General features: G+C 43.2%; 1 protein-coding gene across 1 annotated transcript; it reads left to right on the forward strand.

Moving 5' to 3' along the window:
• Positions 1–25,031, forward strand: LOC119941757 (transcription factor p65-like). Its single transcript, XM_038762234.1, has 5 exons — positions 1–688; positions 1,967–2,053; positions 22,944–23,019; positions 24,686–24,817; positions 25,007–25,031. Exons 1-5 carry the CDS (start codon positions 1–3, stop codon positions 25,029–25,031), a joined length of 1,008 nt encoding a protein of 335 aa, XP_038618162.1.

The following is a 25,031-nucleotide window of genomic DNA, read 5'->3' on the forward strand; positions in this document are numbered from 1 at the left end:
ATGGACGACATGTTCCCGTTGATCTTCGCCTCCGCGGAGCCGGCCCTGGCCCCGGGCCCGTCGGTGGAGATCATCAAGCAGCCCAAGCAGCGGGGGATGCGCTTCCACTACAAGTGCGAAGGCCGCTCGGTGGGCAGCATCCCCGGGGAGAGGAGCACCGACACCACCAAGACCCACCCCACCATCAAAATCAGCGGCTACGTGGGGCTGGGGAAAGTTCGCATCTCCCTGGTGACCAAGGAGCCCCCACACTGGCCTCACCCCCACGAGCTGGTGGGGAAGGACTGTTGGGACGGCTTCTACGAGGCCGACCTCTGCCCCGACCGCTGTATCCACAGCTTCCAGAACCTGGGCATCCAGTGCGTGAAGAAGCGCGATCTGGAACAGGCCAACACCCAGCGGATGCAGACCAACAACAACCCCTTTAATGTGCTGCTGGAGGAGCAGCGAGGAGACTACGACCTGAATGCCGTGCGGCTGTGCTTCCAGGTGACAGTGCAGGACTCGGCCGACCGGCCCCTGGCCCTGCCCCCGGTCCTCTCCCAGCCCATCTACGACAACCGGGCCCCCAACACAGCGGAGCTGAAGATCTGCCATGTGAACCGGAACTCGAGGAGCTGCCTCGGGGGCGATGAGATCTTCCTGCTGTGCGATAAGGTGCAGAAAAGCCACAGCTCTCCCCATCTTCGAAGCCTTCCTCAAATCCCACCTTCCTCCAGGAAGCCTTCCCTGGCCCAGCCCAGCACCCCCAAGTTGCCTCAACCCAGCGTGGCCTGGGCCTGGGAGTCAGAAGGACCTGGGTTCTAATCCTGGGCAGGGAATGTGTCTGTTTATTGTCATATTGTACTCTCCCAAGTGCTTAGTACAGTGCCCTGCACACACTAAGCGCTCAATCAATACAACTGAAAGAATGAATGAATAGGATTGGAGCCCCCTGTTGGGTAGGGACTGTCTCTATATGTTGCCAACTTGTACTTCCCAAGCGCTTAGTACAGTGCTCTGCACACAGTAAGCACTCAATAAATACAATTGATTGATTGATTAATTGCCCTACGCATGGTAAGTCCTCGATAAATACAATTGCTTAATTGATTGATTGGGATAGTACAGAACAACAGAGTTGGTAGACCTGTTCCCCACCCACAAAGAGCTTACAATCTAGAATCTGTAGTCTTCAGTAAGATGAAATTTTCCTAATATGGCCAACTTATTTTCACACCTGTCCACATGTTTTGTTTTGTTGTCTGTCTCCCCCTTCTAGACTGTAAGCCCGTTGTTGGGTAGGGGCGGTTTCTATATGTTGCTGACTTGTACTTCTACTTCTTCTACTTCTCTTGACCTCTCCCAAGCACTTAGTACGGTGCTCTGCACACAGTAAGCACTCAATAAATATGATTGAATGAATGAATGATGTATATTGCATTTATATATGAGTTACTCATCTTTTAGTCATCACAAAGTCATGTGCACCCTTGTATTTTTTAACTAGGAAATTTATCAGCTGACTGCTGTCTGCTAATTCTATTGTACTCTCCTAAGTGCTTAGTACAGTTCTCTGTGCACAGTAATTGCTCGAAAAATACTTTTTTTATTGATGGATGTACGAAAATGAGTAAATGAATAAAACACTGCAATAATGGCATATTGGGTAACATCAGAGAATTGAGTACTGTTTAAAAATCCCAAGAAACAGTGGGTTCCTACTCCCCTTCTGCATTGTGGGTAGCGACCTTCCCAGCTCAATCAGTCAGTCAGTGGACGTCATTGAGTACCTACTGTATGGAGGACATTGTACTAAGCACTTGGGAGAGGTCAAGAGAAGTAGAAGATGCAGTCCCCAATCTCAAAGTTAGAATCCCCTTCTGATGGGCAATAATTTTAGAGACTGCATTAAAATCTGGAAAACCAGACTGTGCTATATTGTCCTGCATTTTCCTAGAGGCTTTTTTTCTCTTTTTCCTGGCAGCAAAATTTCAAGATATGGTCAGCACCTCTCCTGTGAGTAGCACCTGGCTTGATACAAAGCTGAATAAAGCAAACTTGTGGTTTTTTTGTAATTCAAAAATTGACCTGTTAGAACAGCATGGCACTAATGATGGAATATCTATTCTTAGAAGAAATAATACTTTGAGATTCTGAGTATTCTCTTTTTTAACAACAAAGCATTGAAATTAGTAGCTTCAATGTAATTAACATTGGAATAGTAATTTTAATGGCTTTTGCATTTGAAACAATGGAGTTTATATGTGCACATAAAAAAATACTCTCCTTAACTTGAGATTTTCTTTATCATGGTTGGATCACAAGTGCTAATTAGTTTCTGATAGTGTTGAAATATATAGGCGCCCACTGTAGTTTCTAAGTCTAAATCCCTTAGCCAGTCTATGCACTGAGTGGTTGGTGTTTCTAAACCAAGTGATTCATGAAATGTGCTATGTATATTATTTGGCTACAAAATTCTGAAGTGGGAGAACGGCCAAAATAATTTATCTGCCATCATATCCTTCAGACACTGGCAGGCCCAAGTCACCAGAAAGCATCAAAGTGAGTTATTGATCCTTTTCCTTGAAGTCTTTCAACTGATTCTTTTTTTTCTTCAGTCGTTATCTTTGTTTCTTTTCTATTCCTAGGGCTGTCACCTAATAAAAGCAGTTTCCTCCAGGTGCCAGCAATGTGTCAGCTCCACATACCATTCACAATATGTGTTTCAGCCTCTCTCTGAAAGTCTTCTTTTCTAGGAAGATCCCTTTCTTGTTTTGCTTATGGTGTGCGGATCTGGCAAGTCTGACTGTTTTATTTATTTATTCAGTGGGTTGGATGGGCTGAATAAGAAATGAAGTCCCAGGCTGCATTTGAAAGCTATGGCATCCTTCACACCAATTTTGTCTCAATGTGGAAGCTATCAGGGCAATCTCGCCTTCTGCTTGCTTTTCTATAGGAAAGCTTATTCGATTAGTCAGGACCATTTAGATTACTAATTGCTTTCTCGACAGGAGTATATTTTGAATTTAGTCTTTGGAATTATGAGCCTCTTTTTGGCTGTCTCCCTTCCTAAATAGTGAGAAAGCTGCTAACCTACTGCTACCCTTCAGCAGGAGACTGCCCTCTTAGTTAAGACAAAAGAAATGCACCTCAGAAATGGAGTGGATGATTAAGGAACAGGGCAAGCAAGAAGCTTATGGTGACAATAAATCATGAAAATGTGCCTTGAACTTCAAAGTAGAATGGGGACAGTTTTAGAAAATTGGGTAAAAACAGCAGATAGTAATAACTCCTTTCCTTTGCAAAAGAACGGTTACATTTTAGTTTTCTAATGGGATTTGTTAAGTGCTTAGTATGTACCAGGCACTGTCCCAAGTGATGGGATAGATATAAGCTAATCAGGTTGTACACAGTCCATGTCCCACATGGGTCTCACAGGCTGAATCCCCATTTTACAGATGAGGTAAAAGGCACAGAGAAGTTAAGTGACTGTCTAAGTTCACACAGCTACAGATAAATTAAGTAACTTGCCCAAGGTCACAGAGCAGACAAGTGGCAGAGTTGGGATTAGATTACCTGGGTAGTTCAAGATTTCCCGAGCCCCTGCTTTTATCAGTCAGTCAACCCATAGTATTTACTGAACACTTACCAAATGAAGAGCACTGTTCTTAGTGCTTTGGAAAGTACAAGACAACAGAGTTGGTAGACACTTTTGTAAGAGATCTCCATATCCTACCTCTCTGCCACTCCTCTTCAGGCTGTGGATACCTGACATGATAGTATTAAAATCTTTACTGATCCTTTGGAGTTAAAAAAGTCAGCCCATTTGGGTGATTCTCTTAGTGCTCAGTGAGGTGTCTGGAAGGAGTGAGTTATTGGTGTCAAACCCAAATCCTTGCCAAGTGGGACAGGAAACCTGTCCAATGGTAATGCTGTGAAATTTGATAACTTCTATGCCTGGTGCTGTTTTCCTTTTTGTCTTTGGTGCTGTGGTCTTCTTGAAGCATCTGCTCTTAGTGAATGACCCTATTTTTCACTGCTCTATGCCAAGCTTGACTGCCTCCTTCCTACTCCCCAGCTGTTCGCAATAGTGTCACATCTTCTGAGGCTTGCTGGAAAACATTTCTTCTGAGTGCCTTGTTTAGAATCTCTTCACTTCAGTTTACCACACAGCAGCTGTTTGAGTTGTAATACTGTTGTCCCTTCTCACATGGCCCAGACAACATTGCTTTGATGTGGGTGAACTAAGCACCATTCTCCAAGACAATGGTTGTATGCTTTTGGAGGTCAGTTATGATAATGCCCCAAAAGACATTCAGATTACAAAAGCAGTGTTGCCTAGTGGAAAGATCACAGGCCTGGGAATCAGAGGACCTGAGTTCTAATTCCGGCTCTGCCACATGTCGGTTGTGTCACCTTGGGCAAGTCACTTCATTTCTCTGTGCCACAGTTACCTCATCTGTAAAATGGGGAGTGAATCCTACTCCCTCTTACTTAGAATGTAAGCTTCATGTGGGACAGGGGCTGTGTCTATCCTGATTATCTTGTATCTTCCCCAGTGCCAAGAACAGTGCTTCTCACATATGAAGCACTTAACAAGTACCATAATAATTATTATTAATTACTAGATGATTTTGAACCACTTTTCAGATTGTGAGCCAAGATTGGAACAGGGACTGCATTCGATCTGATGATCTTGTATCCCAGCTCCTGTCATATAGTAAGCATTTAATAGGTATTATTATTATTATTATTATCATTATTATTAGCAAAGCGAGATGGACCAAAAATTAGTCTGAAGAAGATTGAGTTATATATCAGCCGACACCAGGATGCCACATTCACAATTTTGGGTCTCTACTGTCAAGCCACAGGTAAATGCTCTCAATAAATGCTTCACTTGAAGCTGCAAATAGTCTGATGCACAAGGATATGCAACAGTGTGGAAAAATGAATCTATAGGGCTAGGATGTGGTTTGGGAGATAAATGAAGTGAAGCATTGAGTCTCGGACTAAACTGAAGGCCTACTATTCATGTAACCAAGTAACCATGAGACCTGAATTTACTTCATATGCCATATCTGACTTACTGATGAGATCAATCAATGGTATTTATTTAGTGCTTCTGTGTTTAGAGCACTGTACTGAGTACCTGGGAAAGTACAATACAGCTAAGTCAGTAACTGAAATGTAACATCATAATAAAATAATTTTACAAGTTTGAGAATCCAAATCAGGAAGCAGCATGGTCTAGTGTAGAGGGCACAGGCCTGGAAGTCAGAGTACCCAGCTTCTAATTCTAGCTCCCTGACTTGTTTGCGGTGAGTCCTTGGGCAAGTCACTTCACTTCTCTGTGCTTCAGTTTCCTCAAATATAAAACATTCATTCATTCAATTCAATTGTATTTATTGAGTGCTTACTGTGTGCAGAGCACTGTACTAAGCAGGGATTCAATACCTATTCTCCTTCCTATTTAGATGAGTCCTGTGTGGAACAGGGACTATATGCAACCTGATTAATCTTTATCTACCTCAGCACTTAGACTATGTGTTAAATACATATAATAATGCTTAAAAACACCATTTAAAAAAAAATAACAAACAACAGATTAAGGGGACAGTTGTCCCTTCATTTAGATGGTGAGAGGAGAAAGAGTCTAACATCAGCTGTGAATCCCATGTGGGATAAGGACTATTCCTGACCTGATTATCTTGTATCTACTTCAGTGCTTAATACAGTTCATGGCACATACTAAGGTTTTAACAAATGTTATTATCGTTGTTATTGTGCTTGTAATTATTATTATTCTTTTCCATATGTCGGGAGTTCTACTTTTCTACCTGTAGCTTGACTTGACATAGAGTATTGGACTTAGAACAATGGTCTCCACACACTAAGTGCTCAGTAAATGCCACTAATTGAAAGTTTGATGGTTATTTTAAATTTTGTTAAGTGTTCTCTACTGCAGAACTCACATCATGCAGCATCCAATATCTGCTTCCTTTTCTCTTTGTAGAGTGAACCAACCAGTCAGTCAATCAATCAATCTAATTTATTGAGTGCTTACTGTGTGCAAAGCACTGTATTAAGTGCTTGGGAAAGTACAGTAGAACAGGGTTGTTAGAACCAATCCCTGCCCACTATAAGCTCACAGTCTTGAAGGGGAGGCAGACATTAAAATAAACTATGGATATGCACATAAGTGCTGTGGGACTGAGGGAGGGGTGGAAAAAAGGGACCAAATCAGAGTGACAGAGAAGGAAGTGGGAAAAGGGGAAGTGAGGGCTTAGTCAGGGAAGGCCTCTTGGAGAAATTGTGCTTTCAATAAGGCTTTGAAAATGGAGAGAGTAATAGTCTCTTGGATATGAGGAGGGAAAGCGTTCCAGGCCAGAGGCAGGACAAGGGTGAGAAGTTGGCAGCAATATAGATGAGATGAGATTGAGGTACAGTGAATAAGTTGTCATTAGAGGAGTGAAGTGTGTGGGCTGGTTTGTAATAGGAGAACAGGAGGTAAGGTAAGAAGGGACAAGACGATTGAATGTTTTAAAATCAATGGTAAAGGGTTTCTGTTTGATGTGATAGTGGAGGGCAACCAATGGAGGGTCTTGAGTGGGGAAACATGGACTGAACATTTTTATAGAAAAATGATCCAGGCAACAGAGTGAAGTATGGACTGGTGTAGAGACAGGAAGCAGGTTAGCAAGGAGGCTGATACAGTAATAAAGGCAGGAATGGATAAAGGGGCTCCCAGACTGAGCCCCCTTTTTCCTCTCCTCTTCCCCATCCCCCCTCCGCTGTACCTCCTTCCCCTCCCCACAGCACCTGTATATATGTTTGTACAGATTTATTACTCTATTTTACTTGTACATATTTACCATTCTATTTATTTTGTTAATGATGTGCATTTAGCTTTAATTCTATTTGTTCTGATGACTTGACACCTGTCCACATGTTTTGTTTTGTTGTCTGTCTCCCCCTTCTAGACTGTGAGCCCGTTGTTGGGAATGGTCCATCTCTATATGATGCTAACTTGTACTTCCCAAGAGCTTAGTACAGTGCTCTGCACACAGTAAGTGCTCAATAAATATGATTGAATGAATGAATAAGTGCTTGGATTAATTGGGTAGCAGTTTGGTTGGAGGGGAAAGGGCAGATTTTATCCATGTTCTGAAGGTTGAACAGAAAGGATTTAGTAGTATATTAAATATGTGGGTTAAATGAGAGAAGATCAAGGAAAACACCAAGGTTACAGGCTTGAGAGACAGGGAGGATAGGATAGTGGTGCCGTCTACAGTGATGGGAAAATTAGGGGGAAAACAGGGTTGGGTGGGAATAGAAAGAATTCTGTTTTGAACATATTAAATTTGAGATGTCCTGAAGGCAGGAGGAAATGTGAGACAGCAGAAAGGGAAAGAGATCAGGGCTGGAGATGTAGATTTGGGAACCATCCACATAGAGGTGGTTGTTAAAACCGTGGGAGCAAATGAATCCTCCCCCGGGAGTGGGTGTAGATGGAGAATAGAAGGGGATCCAGAACTGAACCTTGAGGGTCTCCCACAGTTAGAGGATGAGAGGCAGAGGAGGAGCCCACGAAAGAAACTGAGAATGAGTAACCAGAGAGAGAGGACGAAAACCAGGAGAGGAGATTGCCAGTGAAGCCAAGGTTGGATAATATTTCCAGAAGAAGGGGTTGGTCAACAGTGTTGAAGGCAGCAGAGAGGTCAAGGAATTCAGGATGGAGTCAGGCCATTGGATTTGGCAAGAAAGAGATTAATTCATTCATTCAATCATATTTATTGAGTGTTTCCTATGGGCAGAGCACATACAGTGTAGAACACTTGAGAGAGTACCATATAACAATAATCAGACACAGTGTAGAGGTGGGAAGACAGACATCAATACAAATAACTTACAGATATGTACATAAGTGCTGTGGGGCTGGGAGGGAGGAAGAACTAAGGAAGAAAGTCAGGGTGCTGCAGAGGGAGTGGGAAAAGAGGAATGGGGGGCTTAGTCTGGGAAGGCCTCTTCGAAGAGATATACCTTCAATAATGTTTTGAACGGAGAGTAATTGTCAGATTTGAGGAGGGAGGGCGAACCAGGCCAGAGGCAGGATGTAAGCCAGAAGTTGGAGGTGAGATAGGTGAGACTGAGGCACAGTGAGAAGGTTAGGACTAGAGGAGTGAAGTGTGCGGGCTGGATTTTAGGAGAGTAGTGAGGTGAGGTAGTTGGTGGAGTGCTTAATCAATTAATCAATCGTATTTATTGAGTGCTTACTGTGTGGCGAGCACTGTACTAAGCGCTTGGGAAGTACAAGTTGGGAACATATAGAGACAGTTCCTACCCAACAGTGGGCTCACAGTCTAAAAGTCAATTAAGAGGAATTTTTGTTTGATGTGGAGGTGGATGGGCAACCACTGGAGTTTTGTGAGGAGCAGGGTGACGTCCTGAACGTTTTTATAGAAAGATAATCCGGGTAGCCTAGTGAAGTAGGACTGGACTTCCAGTCCAGTATGGACTGGAATGGGAAGAGACAAAAGGCTGGGAGGTCAGCATGGAGGCTGAGGCAGTAATCCAGGTGGGATAGGATGAGTGATTGTATTAACGTGGAAGCAGTTTGGATGGAGAGGGAAGAGAGGAGTTTAGTGATGTTAGGAAGGTGGGACCGAAGGGATCATTTTTGATCCTATGAAATCATTTCTGACCTTTAAGAGGGTGGCTTCTTTGGAGTGAAAGGGACAGAAACTAGATTGGAGAGGGCTAAGGAGAGAGCTGGAGGAGAGGAACTTGAGACACACATTTTCTTTTCATTTCAGGGCTCACTTTGAGGAGGTACATGACTGCAATAAGTGCAACTGCTTGATGTTGGATAAAATGGATCATAAAATGAAACTAGAAATTCTGTAATGTTAAACCTATAGACATATCTAATTAGCAAAGCATTCCAGATTTTCAGATATTGAACCAGTAACTTTTCCTCCTGGACATTAATGCTTACCATTTGCCTATGTCTCAAAAGTTTTTAGTAAAATATTGGAGTTAACCGGTTTCCTTTTTTAATGGCATTTGTTAAATGCTTACTACATGCTGGACAATGTACTAAGTGCAGGGGTACATGGCTTAGTGGAAAGAGCATGGACTTGGGAGTCAGAGGACGTGGGTTCTAATCCTGGCTCTGCCACTTAACTCCTGTGTTACCTCTGTGCCTCAGTTACCTCATCTGTAAAATGGGGATTAAAACTGTGAGCCCCTTGTGGTACAACCTGATTACCCTTTATCTACCCCAGCGCTTAGAGCAGTGCTTGGCACATGGTAAGCGCTTAACAAATACCATCATTATTATTACAAGATAGTCCCTGTCCAGCATGGGGCTCCCAGTCTTAACCCCTATTTTACAGATGAGGTGATTGAGGAACAGAGAAGATAAGTGATTTGCTCATGGTCACAAAGCAGACAAGTAACAGAACTAGGACTAAAGCCCTAGTCTTCTGACTCCCTGGCCTGTGCCCTTTTCATTAAGTCCAACTGCTTCTCAGATGCATTTTGCTTTTCTCAGATCAGTAAGAAGATAAGGCTATAAACTATATTATTTTCTTTGCCTTAAACCATGTGGTAACCTCCTGTGCAGTTATACGTTTCTTTCTCATTTAGCAAATAGCCAAGACCCAGTTCTCTGTGTCACTGAGGTGAGACTATGTGAAAAACACAGAAAATCCCAAACATCACTTTCACCTGCTCCTCAACCTGACGACTTTAAGAGATGCTAATGAGCAGCAACATTGGCTGGCAGGATTTTCACCTGTCTGCTTTTCCTTGCCTCTGCTAGAAGGACTAATGAGAGAAAACTAGAAGGGAAAAGGAGAGGAAGCTTCATGCATAATCATTCAAGTGGATAATCAAGAGTTTACTCTTCTTTAAAATATTTGTAATTAGAAGCAAAAGAATGTCTATAATTTCCACAGTGGAATTACGTTTACTTATGGCTAGAGCCAGACTCTATAAAAGAGATTAGTGACCACCAGTGGAATATATCAGCTGAGTACTAATAAAGTCTAAATCATGAGGTTATATTTGAAATGGAGTACTCAGTTGTGTTTCATAGTGTAAAGCCTGGGTTTTGATTGTTAATCTCATTGCTTTAGAGGCAAGGTGGAGGTAAAGAGGTGTAAAGTATAAGATTAGAAATAGGTGTTTTCTTGTTGGGAAATGGTCTCATGTTCCTTCTGGAATTTTTAAAGAACTAAAATTCCTCCAATAATGAAGGCTTACCATCAAAATATGTCACAGGTTTAAGACACCCAACTGCTTATTCATTTACCATTAGTTAGAACTAAGTATTTTAGGAACATCAAACAAGGCCCAGCTCCACAGGTTTCCCAGGCAGATATAAAAAGTGATGAAGTGTGGTCTAGTGGAAAGAGCATTAGGAGTTCTAATTCCTGCTCTGCAACTGATCTGGTCTGGCACTTATTCTCTCTCTGCCCCATTCACCTCTTGTGGGACAGGGATCTGAAAATCTTGTATTTATCTCAGCACCTAACTCTGGGTTTGGCACAAAAAGTTCATTTTAATAAATACAGTATTAATGATAATACTATAAACTGAAAGAGAAAGTTAGCATAGTCTTATGTCAAAGTGGTCCTTTGCTGATGCCATTTGATTTAAGGGAATCAATCAGCTCTCCCACTTCTACATAGTAGCCTCGCTTGTCTCCCACCTCAACCCAGCCTGCTTACTTCCTTCCTCTATCACCAACCGGTTTCCTGTAACTCGACCGCCTCTCTCTCAACATTGACCTCCTTGCTCATGTCCTCTCTCCAGCCTGGAATTCCCTCTCTCTTCATATCTAACAGACCCGCTCTACACATCTCATACAAGAAGCCTTCCCTGACTAACCTCTCATTCCATTATTATTATTATTCATTCATTCAATCGCATTTATTGAGCACTTATTGTGTGCAGAACACTGTACTGAGCACTTGGGAAGTACAAATCGGCAACATATAGAGATGGTCCTTACCCAACAACGGGCTCACAGTATATCTATAATTCTATTTATCTATTTTGATGCTATTGATGCCCGTCTACTTGTTTTGTCATGTTGTCTGTCTCCCCCCTTCTAGACTGTGAGCCCGTTGCTGGGTAGGGATTGTCTCTATCTGTTGCTGAATTGTACTTTCCAAACGCATAGTGCAGTGCTCTGCACAGACTAATACGATTGAATGAATAAATAGTGGATTGAGCACAGGCCTGGGAGTCAGAAGGTCACCCTGCTCCTCTGCCGCTCACCTCCTCACTGTGCCTCATTCTCTCCTGTCCCGCTGTTGACCAATGGCCCATGTCCTACCTCTGGCCTGGAATGCCCTCCCTCCTCACATCCGCCAAACTAGCTCACTTCGCCCCTTCGAGGCCCTACTGAGGGCTCACCTCCTGCAGGAGGCCATCCCAGACTGTGCCCCCCTCTTCCTCTGCTCCTCCTCTCCTTCCCAACGCTCCTATTCCCTCCCTCCCCGCCCTACAGCACTTGTGTATATAGGAACATATTTATTATACTATTTATTTTATTAATGATGTGCATATATCTATAATTCTATTTATTTATTTTGATGCTGTTGATGCCTGTCTACTTGTTTTGTTTTGTTGTCTGCCTTCCCCCTTCTAGACTGTGAGCCCGTTGCTGGGTAGGGATTGTCTTTATCTGTTGCCTAATTGTATTTTCCAAATGCTTAGTACAGTGCTCTGCACACAGCAAGCACTCAATAAATATGATTGAATGAATGAATGAATGAGCTCTGATCCCGGCTCTGCTCCTTGTCTGCTATGTGATCGTAGGGCAAATCGTCCCACCTCTCTGGGCACTGGTTACCTCATCTGGAAAATCGGGACCAAGATTGTGAGCCCCACGTGGGTCAGGGACTGCATCCAACCCGATTGGCTTGTATCCACCCCAGCGCTTAGGACAGTGCCTGGCACACAGGAAATGCTCAATAAATATCATTATAATTTTTATTACGATTATTCTTCTTCTCAAAGATTGGGGTTCTAATTCCGGCTGTGGCTCATGGATGCTTATTTGACCATAGGCAAATCACTTAACTTTTCAATTTCCTCATCTTTCAACTGTGGATTCCATACCTGTAAATTCCTTCTTAGATGGAGCACCCCCCCAAGCCCCACCCCGCCCCACTTTCCCCCACCTCTTTCTCCCTAATCTCCTCCTCCCCTTCCTCCACCTCCCCATCTCCTCCACCTCCTTCTCCCCCATCTCCTTCCTCCTCTACACTTAGCCCCTTCCTCCCAATTCTTCCTTGCCCCACCTCTGCCTCTCCATCTCCTTTCCATCCATGGAGAAGCAGCATGGCTCAGTGGAAAGAGCATGGGCTTTGGAGTCAGAGGTCAGGGGTTCAAATGCCAGCTCCACCAGTTGTCAGCTGTGTGACTTTGGGCAAGTCACTTCACTTCTCTGTGCCTCAGTTACCTTATCTGTAAAATGGGGATTAAGACTGTGAGGTCCCCCGTGGGACAACCTGATCATCTTTGTAACATCCCTTCAAGGCCCTACTGAGAGCTCACCTCCTCCAGGAGGCCTTCCCAGACTGAGCCCCCTCCTTCCTCTCCCCCTCCTCCCCCTCTTCATCCCCCGCACCTTACCTCCTTCCCTTCCCCACAGCACCTGTGTATATGTATATATGTTTGTACGTATTCATTACTCTATTTATTTATTTATTTTACTTATACATATCTATTCTATTTATTTTATTTTGTTAATATGTTTTGTTTTGTTCTCTGTCTCCCTCTTCTAGACTGTGAGCCCACTGTTGGGTAGGGACCATCTCCATATGTTGCTAACTTGTACTTCCCAAGCGCTTAATACAGTGCTCTGCACACAGTAAAAGCTCAATAAATATGATTGATTGATTGATTGTAACCACCCCAGCGCTTAGAACAGTGCTTTGCACATAGTAAGTGCTTAATAAATGCCATCATTATTATTATTATTCCCCACTCTACTTACCTTCCCTATGAATCGCCTAGGCACTTGGGTCTGTACCCTTTAAGCACTTTATAACTCACCCATCCCCAGCCCCACAGGACTTATGTACTTGTCCTTACACTCTTGCAGCTTTTCCTAGCTATAGTTTATTTTAATGTCTGTTTACCCCAGTAGATTGTAAACTCCTTGAAGGCAGGGATCATCACCATTAACTCCATTGTATTGTACTCTCCCAAGCACTTAGCACAGTGCTCTGCACACAATGAATGCTAAAGAGTCTTTGAACTCATAGACACATTGAAAGGAACTTTCCTTGTGCTTTGATAACTGGGTGAGGTTTGTGAATTTGGGGGTTTTACACTAAACTCACTGGACACTCTTAAATAGACTTCTGGCTGCTTCCCAATGCCATCGATTAGTTTGGGAGCTCCCTCAAGTCAGGGACATCTTCTATTTCTGTTGAATTTTACTCAAGGGCCTAGTATGGTGTTCGTTACACAGTATCAACTCACTAAATGCTATTATTGATTATTTCATTTCCTCTTTTAAGCTCTTTTAAGATAAATTGCTATCCACCTCTGTTTCTTTTCCATCCTTTATGCTCTCAGGAATATTATGAAACTATTATATTATAGTTATAGTTATTTATATACAGATATTTTTCTTATGAAAATGGCCAACTTTTAGGTCTGTGTCCACTATTACAAGATAATTAGACTCTCCACTAATTTTGTTATTGGAAATCAGAATTAGGGTGTTTAGATTCGCATATGACCGTTGGAGGGGCAGGATGATTCTTATACCAAAACAACCGACTCCACATGTTTCTTCCTGACCTAATGGCTTTCATCTCTATTCTTAATTGTTGACTACTTATTGAGAAACTGATCTGTATTTTTTCTCCTGCCAATATGCCATTAAAAGAGACTCTATTTTGCTCAACTTTTGTGTTGTAGCTATTCCCGGTTTCTCAGTCCTCCCACTCTATCTCTTCCCCCTCCATTTCCTGTACTATCTGAAATGGTTTGTAATCATCAAATAACTTCTTCTTGTGTGGTGACTCAAGAGCACAGTCAGCAGAAAAAGAAGAGAGTGTATGTGTATATATATAGCAGCGTGGTTTAGTGGAAAGAGCCCGGGTTTGGGAGTCAGAGATTATGGGTTCGAATTCCAGCTCTGCCGCTTGTCAGCTGTGTGACTTTGGGCAAGTCACTTAACTTCTCTGGACCTCAGTTACTTCATCTGTAAAATGGGGATTAAGACTGTGAGCCCCACGTGGGACAACCTGATCATCTTGTATCCTCCCCAGCACTTAGACCAGTGCTTTGCACATAGTAAGCACTTAACAAATGCCATCATTAATATTATTATATATAGATATAGAGACATCCATTGATTTAGAGAGGAGAGACTTATTTCAGGACGTTTTATATGTGTTTGAGATATACAGGTCAAAGATAGGCTCCTTTGCCATAGCTAATTAATAGCAACAAACCTGAACTGGAACACTGAGACTGTGATAGAAATGAGATGCTAATTAGCCTAAATTAGTAACAAAAGCATGGAAATATTTTTAAGATGAATAATGCTTAATTTTGTATGTGGAAGGAGAGAAATTGCTAATCTGTGGGCAAAACTGGAGAAGTATGCACTCTTGAAATCAATTGATCGTACTTATTGAGCTTCTCACTATGTGCAGAGCACTGTACTAAGGTGAGAAATAAAGACGTGCAATATAATTTGGATTCTACAATTATATAGTTTTCTGAATTAAAATTGAGCAAGGGAAATGAGTAAATCGATGAGTTAGAACAAGAGGGAACTTGGGCCTAGTTACAAAAAACTCAGAGGAAGCAGCATGGCTCAATGGAAAGAGCCCGGGCTTTGGAGTCAGAGGTCATGGGTTCAAATCCCGGCTCTGCCACTTGTCAGTTGTGTGACTTTGGGCAAGTCACTTCACTTCTCTGTGCCTCAGTGACATCATCTGTAAAATGGGGATGAAGACTGTGAGCCCCTCGTGGGACAACCTGATCACCTTGTAACCTCCCCAGCGCTTAGAACAGTGCTTTGTACATAGTAAGCACTTAATAAATGCCAGCATTATTATTATTACTCATTAGAGATTTTATCTTTGGCATATGGACAAATTTATTGCAACCTTAAATTTGTTGGAAAATCTTGGCACTTTGACGGAAGAGATGAATATTCACCATTATCCCTTCTCTCAAGGCCTTCTTACCCGGACACTATCATTATTAGTATAGAATGGCTTTGGGAGAGATTTTCCCTAAAGCCTCCTGCCCACTTGCTGGTCTCGGGCATGGAGAAAACCCTGTACTAGTCTGTGGTTTGGACTTGCAAAGAAAAACAGAACTGTCTCATGTGGGTTTAGTATAAAAGTGAAAAACTCACAAACCAATTTGGAGTTACAATGACCCTTGGATATTGGGAAGCAGCAGGGCCTAGTGGATAGGCCTTTTAGACTGTGAGCCCACTGTTGGGTAGGGACTGTCTCTATATGTTGCCAACTTGTACTTCCCAAGCGCTTAGTACAGTGCTCTGCACACAGTAAGTGCTCAATAAATACGATTGATTGATTGATTGGCTAGAGCATAGGCATGGGAGTCAGAAGAGCCTGGGTTCTAATCCTGACTCTGCTACTAGTCTGTTGTGTGACTTTAGGCAAGTCATTTCACTTCTCATGTTACTTCATCTATAAAATGGGAATTAAGACTGTGAGCCCCATGTGAGACAGAGACTGTGTGTCCAACCTGAAAATTTGCTTGTCTCCACCACACCCTTAATAAACAGCCTGGTATGTAGTAAGTGCTTAACAAATATCACAGTTATTATTATTATTGCTGTAGAAGTAGTTTAACCCTTCAGGCTTTAGTGAGGAGTCCTTGTCTTTGGGTCCCATATAAATAGAGGGTAATCATTCATTCAATCATATTTATTGAGCGCTTACTGTGTGCAGAGCACTGTACTAAGCACTTGGGAAGTACAAGTTGGCAACGTATAGAGACGGTCCCTACCCAACAGCAGGCTCACAGTCTAGAAGGGGGAGACAGACAACAAAACAAAACATATTAACAAAATAAAATAGAATAGTAAATATGTACAAGGAAAATAAATAGAGTAATAAATATGTACAAACATATATACAGGTGCTGTGGGAAGGGGAAGGAGGTAGGGCGGGAGGAATGGGGAGGGGGAGGAAGGGGAGAGGAAGGAGGGGGCTCAGTCTGAGAAGGCCTCCTGGAGGAGGTGAGCTCTCAGTAGGGCTCTGAAGGGAGGAACAGAGCTAGTTTGGTGGATGTGCAGAGGGAGGGCATTCCAGGTCATGGGGAGGCCATGGGCAGGGGGTCGATGGTGGGACAGGTGAGAACGAGGCACAGTGAGGAGGTTAGCGGCCAAGGAGCGGAGGGTGCGGGCTGAGCTGTAGAAGGAAAGAAGGGAGGTGAGGTAGGAGGGGGCGAGGTGATGGAGAGCCTTGAAGCTGAGAGTGAGGAGTTTTTGCCTGATGCATAGGTTGATTGGTAGCTACTGGAGATTTTTGAGGAGGGGAGTAACATGCCCAGAGCGTCTCTGCACAAATATGATCCGGGCAGCAGCGTGAAGTATAGATTGAAGTGGGGAGAGACAGGAGGATGGGAGATCAGAGAGGAGGCTGATGCAGTAATCCAGTCAGGATAGGATGGGAGATTGAACCAGCAGGGTAGCGGTTTGGATGGAGAGGAAAGGGTGGATCCTGGCGATGTTGTGGAGGTGAGACTGGCAGTTTTTGGTGACAGATTGAATGTGAGGGGTGAACGAGAGAGCGGAGTCGAGGATGACACCAAGGTTGTGGGTTTGTGAGACGGGAAGGATGGTAGTGTCATCAACAGTGATGGGAATGTCAGGGAGAGGGCAGGGTTTGGGAGGGAAGATAAGGAGTTCAGTCTTGGACATACTGAGTTTTAGATGGCGGGGAGACATATGGAGATGTCTTGAAGGCAGGAGGAGACACGAGCCTGAAGGGAGGGAGAGAGAGCAGGGGCAGAGATGTAGATTTGGGTGTCATCAGCCAAATTATCAGCCAATTATCCTCAATTTTGAAGGGTCTGAAACTGGTTGAAAATGGATGAATGGAATAGCTTGGGACACAGGTGCTGTAAACATACAAATTCTAGATTTTGCCCCATGTGACTCCATTACTTTGAACTCTACATTCCTTTTGAAGGTCGAGTCTTTTCTCTTATCATGTTTAGGGCTATACTGGTTGAACTGAAAGGAAAAGTTGTCACCATTTGCCCTAGAATTGTTGCTTTGACCCTCCATACTGAGTGGAGTACCTGGTTTTACTACAGCACTAGGTTTCTGATGGGAAAGAAGTCAATTGGAGGCACTTCCTCTTTTGCTGGAAGTAGAAAATAAAGGAGGAGATTCTCCAGAAACTGTACAAGAGGGAAGCTGGTAATGAGAAAGCAGCTTTCTGCTGAAAAGGAATATTTTCAGGAGGAACATTTCTTTGTAGTTCATACACAGAGTACTGGGTCAGAGAAGTCAAAATGTTTTCTAAGGTGATACTTGTGCCAGAATTCCCGCTCTTGCTGAAATGACTGGAAAGTGACACGTTTAAAATTTGGCATATCTCCCAAAGCACACCAAATGCAAAAGGACCTTCCATCTTAAAAGTATAAGATGGCCATAAAAGAATCAAATTGCTTGGGGGGCTTAGAGAAGAAAGGTCAGTGTGGCAGGGGAAAGGGCATAAGGTCTTGCACATTAAGCCTAGGGCTTATAAGAAGGTAAAGAGACTAACAGGATAGCAATTATTATCTGTCAGGGGAGTTCAGCACTGTGCTTTAAGAGTTATGGAGAGGAAGAGCAGAAGGCAAATTTAGTACCTGATAAATGGTGATGACATTATCATCATTAACAACTGTCTTGTTGCCTTAAAACCTTGGTGTAAATGGTCTAGAGTAAGACTGCATTAGTAGTTTGAATCAAAAGCTCACCTTTTCATTTCATCATAGGATACAAACTTCTAACGGAAGGCAGTCTATCTTTACATCATCCCACCTAAAATCACAGCTAAGGGAAGGAAAAAAATAGCATAGAAATTGAGAGAGCGAAGAAGCTATATTAGGTGATTCATTGACAGAAGAGAAGGTTTATGATTGCTACAAGTGCCCAAGAAATATGATTACATTAGAATTTTCATATACCATAATAATTGGGGAAATAATCATTTAAGATATTCACTGAGCATGAATCTCCCCATCTCTACTTAAGGGGTAGAGGATACCTGATGTAACCAGGCATTCTCAGAGGCAGGGTAGGCGCAGTTCATATAATTGGTTAGGATTGTTGCACGAATAATGAAAGTGAGACTGTTGTCAGCTGTAATTCACTGAAACATCATGGTTAAAATTGGACTGTCTTTTGATGAGTCAGTCCTCTAGACTGTAAGCTTGTTGTGTGAAGGGAACGTGTCTAGCAGCTCTTAGTACAGTACTCTGCACACAGTAAGAGTTCAATAAATGCCATTGATTGATGAGGGCAAAATCACCCTTAACTGTTTGGCTGAAAAGAATCCTTTGGGAAGAGTCAGCATTCTCCTTTTTTACCCTGTCTTCCCCTACTCAGTTAATCACTGGAATTTATTTAGCACTTACTGGGTGCAGAGCACTATAAAGCACTTGGGAGAGCATAATAAAACAGAATTATTAGACACATTCTGTTCCCACAAGGAGCTTACAGTCTAGAGGGGGAGACAGACACTAAAATAAATTTAGAGTATTAATTAATTTATTCATTCATTCAATCATATTTGTTGACCGCTTACTGTGTGCAGAGCACTGTACTAAGTGTTTGGGAAGTACAAGTTGGCAACATATAGAGATGGCCCCTACCCAACAACGGGCTCACAATCTAGAAGGGGGAGACAGACAACAAAACAAAACATGTGGACAGATGTCAAGTCATCAGAATAAATAGAAGTAAAGGTAGATGCACATCTTTAACAAAATAAGTAGAATAGTAAATATGTACAAGTAAAATAGAGTAATACATCTGTACAAACATATGTACAGGTGCTGTGGGGAGGGAAAGGGAGGTAGGGTGGGGGGGATGGGGAGGGGGAGAGGAAAAAGGGGGCTCAGTCTGGGAAGGCCTCCTGGAGGAGGTGAGCTCTCAGTATGGCTTTGAAGGGAGGAAGAGAGCTAGCTTGGCAGATGTGCAGAGGGAGGGTATTCCAGGCCAGGGGGAGGTCGTGGGCCGGGGGTCGACAGCGGGACAGGCGAGAATGAGGCACAGTGAGGAGGTTAGTGGCAGAGTGGAGGGTGCGGGTTGGGCCGTAGAAGGAAAGAAGGGAGGTGAGGTATGAGGGGGCGAGGTGATGGAGAGCCTTGAAGCTGAGAGTGAGGAGTTTTTGCCTAATCCTCCTCGACCTCTCAGCTGCCTTCAACACTGTGGACCACCCACTTCTCCTCAACACGCTATCCAACCTTGGCTTCACCGACTCCGTCCTCTCCTGGTTTTCCTCTTATCTCTCCGGTCGTTCATTCTCAGTCTCTTTTGCAGGCTCCTCCTCCCCCTCCCATCTCCTTACTGTGGGGGTTCCCCAAGGTTCAGTTCTTGGTCCCCTTCTGTTCTCGATCTACACTCACTCCCTTGGTGACCTCATTTGCTCACACGGCTTCAACTATCATCTCTACGCTGATGACACCCAAATCTACATCTCTGCCCCTGCTCTCTCCCCCTCCCTCCAGGCTCGCATCTCCTCCTGCCTTCAGGACATCTCCATCTGGATGTCTGCCTGCCACCTAAAACTCAACATGTCCAAGACTGAACTCCTTGGCTTCCCTTCCAAGCCCTGCTCTCTCCCTGACTTTCCCATCACTGTTGACGACACTACCATCCTTCCCATCTCACAAGCCCGCAACCTTGGTGTCATCCTCGACTCCGCTCTCTCGTTCACCCCTCACATCCAAGCTGTCACCAAAACCTGCCGGTCTCACCTCCGCAACATTGCCAAGAGCAGCCCTTTCCTCTCCATCCAAACTGCTACCCTGCTCATTCAAGCTCTCATCCTATCCCGTCTGGATTACTGTATCAGCCTCCTCTCTGATCTACCATCCTCCTGTCTCTCCCCTCTTCAATCCATACTTCACACCACTGCCCTGATTGTCTTTGTCCAGAAATGCTCTGGGCATGTTACTCCCCTCCTAAAAAATCTCCAGTGGCTACCAATCAACCTATGCATCAGGCAGAAACTCCTCATCCCCGGCTTCAAGGCTCTCCATCACCTCGCCCCCTCCTACCTCACCTCCCTTCTCTTCTTCCACAGCCCAGCCCGCACCCTCCGCTCCTCTGCCGCTAATCTCCTCACTGTGCCTCGTTCTCGCCTGTCCCGCTGTCGACCCCCGGCCCACGTCATCCCTCTGGCCTGGAATGCCCTCCCTCTGCCCATCCGCCAAGCTAGCTCTCTTCCTCCCTTCAAGGCCCTACTGAGAGCTCACCTACTCCAGGAGGCCTTCCCAGAGTGAGCCCCCTCCTTCCTCTTCCCCTCCTCTTCTCCATCCCCCCGCTTTACCTCCTTCCCCTCCCCACAGCACCTGTATATATATTTGTATGTGTTTATTACTCTATTTATTTTATTTGTACATATTTATTCTATTTATTTTATTTTGTTAATATGTTTTGTTTTGTTCTCTGTCTCCCGCTTCTAGACTGTGAGCCCACTGTTGGGTAGGGACCATCTCTATACGTTGCCAACTTGTACTTCCCAAGCGCTTAGTACAGTGCTCTGCACAAAGTAAGTGCTCAATGAATACGATTGAATGAATGAATGAATGAAGGAGTAGTCGACCCCCGGCCCACGTCCTCCCCCTGGCCTGGAATGCCCTCCCTCCACACATCCGCCAAGCTAGCTCTCTTCCTCCCTTCAAAGCCCTACTGAGAGCTCATCTCCTCCAGGAGGCCTTCCCAGACTGAGCCCCCTCCTTCCTCTCCCCCTCCTCCCCCCGCCTTACCTCCTTCCCCTCCCTACAGCACCTGTATATATGTATATATGTTTGTACATATTCAGTACTCTACTTATTTTACTTGTACATATTTATTCTATTTATTTTATTTTGTTAATATGTTTTGTTTTGTTGTCTGTCTCTCCCTTCTAAACTGTGAGCCCACTGTTGGGTAGGGACCATCTCTGTATGTTGCCAAGTTGTACTTCCCAAGTGCTTAGTACAGTGCTCTGCACACAGTAAGCGCTCAATGAATATGATTGAATGAATGTATATATATTCATATATATATATATATATATATATATATATATATATATATATATATGGTATAAATGAGATGGTTTGAATAAAGAAGCCTACCAGAGAAGCAGTGTGGCCCAGTGGAAAGAGCACGGGCTTTAGAGTCGGAGGTCATGGGTTCAAATCCCAGCCCTACCAATTGTCAGCTGTGTGACTTTGGGCAAGTCACTTAACTTCTCTGGGCCTCAGTTCCCTTATCTGTAAAATGGGGATTAAGACTGTGAGCCCCCTGTGGGATAACCTGATCACCTTGTACCTCCCCAGTGCTTAGAATAGTGCTTTGCACATAGGAAGCACTTAATAAATGCCATCATCATTATCATTATTATTATTAAAAATCACCCCACAAGAAAAAATGCAGATGATCAGGATGCCATTTTCAGAATTAGCCAAATTCTAGGAACTGACGAAGGCCTGAAGAAGACTTAGCCTGAGAATAACTGGACTAAATTTAAAACAGGGACCTCAGAAATTTCATACTTCTAATTAAATATAGAAGGGAAAGGAGCTATCTCACCATTTAATACTTTGAATATGTTTACAAGATAGGATGAAATCAATCAGTCCATCAGTCCTAAATGCTTGGGAGAATACTGTAGGAGAAGTAGACATGCTTATACTCTAGACTATAAGCTCGTTGTGGGCAGGTAATGTGTCTATTTATTGTTGTAGCATACTCATCCAAGCCCCTAGTATAGTGTTTTGCAAACAGGGAGTGCTCAATATATACGATTGAATGAATGAATGAATGAATGAATGAATGAATGAACATGATTCCCACCCTCCAGAAATTTACAATCTAGTTGTGGAGCGAGACACTAAATTAAATTGCAAGTAGCAAGGAGCAATAGCATATAAACAGATGTATGTAGTGTGAGGGTGCTTAGGTGACACATACATGTTGAAGTGGCAGTTGTAGGAGGAGAAGTAGAGATGACGGAGTGAGAAATTGTTCAAGGAAGGCTTCCTGGAGGAAAGAGCTATGAAGATGGGGTGGGCTAGATGTGAAGGGGAAGGGGACTCCAGGCAGAAGGGAGGAGTGTGAGCAAGAGGTTGGCAGCAGGCAAAATGACTGATGAGGCACAGTGAGTAGGTTGGCTTGAGAGGAATGAAGTGTGCGAATGGAGAATTTGACATTGAAATCAAACAAGTATGTAAATATATAGTTTTTAAATTATGGAAATCAGAGAATGTGGAATATTTTTCAGTTTTCCTATTGTTCTTCAGTCATGAATTACGAATAATGAATGGGTGACTGGAGTGCTTCTCACAGTTAATTAGGTCGTGATGTCTTAGGTATAGAGAAATGAAATGGTACCAGGAGATATTTTGAATTGGCCATAAGTGAATACATATTTAAAGAAAACTTGGAAATCTTGTGAAATGTGCAACATATCCATCAAATTATAGATCAGGAAATACCCAGACTTTGTTCGATAGTGGGGATTGTTTTACTTGTATAAGATGGCTTATGTTTTAATTAATGCCGGCTATTCTAACCTTCCAGAAACAGCAGAACCTAATAGGACCACATCAAATAAAATAATTTAAATTAAGTCTATCTTCGAAAAACTTTATACCGTCTAAGGATCATACAGCAGCCCTAAGTTTTAGAAATTTGCATTGAAGTATGATTTGTTGCATTTTGTTTCCAGCCCGAGATATCCTTTACTCATTGATCATACTCAGTGGATTAGTCAAAAATAGCAATCCAAATGATCAAGACTACTTGTGAGAGCAAAGAGTGAGGAGAGAACCCTGACACAACATTGTTAAATGACTGAACTGCTCTTTTGCAACACCAGTGGTGCTATTATTTGGATGGAAAGTCAGAACTAGACTGCCAACAAATTTGGAAATGAAATTTGAGAAGCAGAATGGCCTAAGGGGCCCAGTGGTCAGATGATCTGGATTCTAATTTTGGCTCTGCCACTGTCTGCTGTGTGACCTTGGGCAAGTAACTTAACTTCCTTGTGCTTCATCTATAAAATGGGGATTAAAACTGTGAGCCACATGAGGGAAAGGGACTATACCCAACCTGATAATCTTGTTTCTACCCCAGCACTTTGTATAGTGTGTGACACAGACTAAGCCCTTAACAAGTACCATTAAAAAACAGAATAAAACCAGTGAGAGAAGACAACACTTTATGGATACTGAATGTTAAGAAAATGGAAAGAAAAACTGCCATTTGAAAGGCAGTTTCTAACAGCAGGACAAGAGGTAGTTGAATGTAAAATGTTGTGAGGATTATGGTATTAATCTATGAGAAGAGCTACCAAATTCACAGAAGGGTAAAATGAGAACGAGAGATCTAAAGAACGAATGGGAAACGTTTTCACTTATGTTGAGAAGAATAAAATAAATGACTTGCACAGTGAGGTTCTGCGAGAAACTAAACTAAAATAAGATGAACTAGATATCCCAAACAAGGCTGGAATTGGGTGCTGACCATGCCTCACAGCTATTTAGAAAGATGCACATGATGTAACATGAATTAAGCTATAAACATGCAGCATGATGTAATAGTTATAATTAATGATCATGGTGTTAAGTGCTTATCATGTGTCAAGCACTGTTCTAAGCCCTAGGGTAGACAGAAGTTAATAGGTTGGACTCAGTCCCGGTTCCACATGAGTCTCACATTCTAACTAGGAGGGAGAACAAGTATTGAATCCCCATTTTTACATCGGAGGAAACTGAGGTATAGAAAATCAATCAATCACTTAGTGAGTGTTTAATGTATACAAAGCACTGTTCTAAGCACTTGGGAGAGTACAGAATAACAGAGTTGGTACACATGTTCCCTGCCCACAAGGAGTTTAAATTAAGTGACTTGCCCAAGGACTCCTCTGCAAGTGGCAGGGCTGGGATGAGACAGCAGTTCTTCTGATACTTGAGTCTGTCCTTTTTACACTAGACTACACTACTCCTGTCCCTCAACACTCCAGTCAACACTTCGCTCTGTTTCTTGGGTACACTTTTCTACAAAAACACTCAGGCCATGTTTCTCCACTCCTCAAGAACCTCCAGTGGTTGCCCATCCACCTCCGCATCAAACAGAAACTCCTAACCATTGGCTTTAGAGCACTCAATTACCTACTCTGTTCCTACCTCACTTAGCTACTCTCCAACTACAATCCAGCCCGCACACTTTGCTCCTCTAATGCTAACCATCTCACTGTACTTTGATCTCACTTATCTCACCACTCACTGTACTTTGATCTCACTTATCTCACCCCGGGCCTCTTGCCCATAATCTTCCTCTGGCCTGGAAGGCCTTCCCTCCTCCTATCCTACCATGAGAAAGAGCATGAGAAACAGTTTATTTGGCAGGGGTAAGGAGGTAGCACATGGCCCCATGGCTCGTTTCAAAGCCTTCATATTCCCCTCCAAGTTCATGCTTGAACACGGACACCATCAAACAGTTCCACCAGCTGTGGAAAGCTGTGGTGCAAACCACAGCAGAGGGAAACCTGGACCCTGAAAATAGAAGTACCAGATGGAAAGATGGCTGGGCTTTATCAGGGTAAGGGAAAGACCAGCTGAAAGCCAGACTGTTTGGAATGGAAATGGAAGAACAGCCATCCAAGTTGATCAGCTAGAGTGAGATGATTAATTGAAAGTTAATTGATTAATTGAAGTTCTGTCAGTATTAAATAGTTAATTGAGAAGGGTTCCATATTTTTTTTTGTGATTTCTGTTGTGTAATGTTTAGCGCCAAGTGGAAGATGTTGGGATAG

The sequence above is a fragment of the Tachyglossus aculeatus genome, chromosome 2, assembly GCF_015852505.1.
Source record: "Tachyglossus aculeatus isolate mTacAcu1 chromosome 2, mTacAcu1.pri, whole genome shotgun sequence".
Classification (NCBI taxonomy): Eukaryota; Metazoa; Chordata; class Mammalia; order Monotremata; family Tachyglossidae; genus Tachyglossus; species Tachyglossus aculeatus.

What these genes read in the sequence shown, in the direction of transcription:
- LOC119941757 (XM_038762234.1), top strand. Translation starts at nt 1, where the DNA reads ATGGACGACATGTTCCCGTTGATCTTCGCCTCCGCGGAGCCGGCCCTG. An exon ending in CCACAGCTCTCCCCATCTTC is followed by an intron (nt 689 to 1,966) that starts GAAGCCTTCCTC and finishes TTTTCCTGGCAG; the next exon opens with CAAAATTTCAAGATATGGTC. An exon ending in GATGGCTGGGCTTTATCAGG is followed by an intron (nt 24,818 to 25,006) that starts GTAAGGGAAAGA and finishes TGTAATGTTTAG; the next exon opens with CGCCAAGTGGAAGATGTTGG.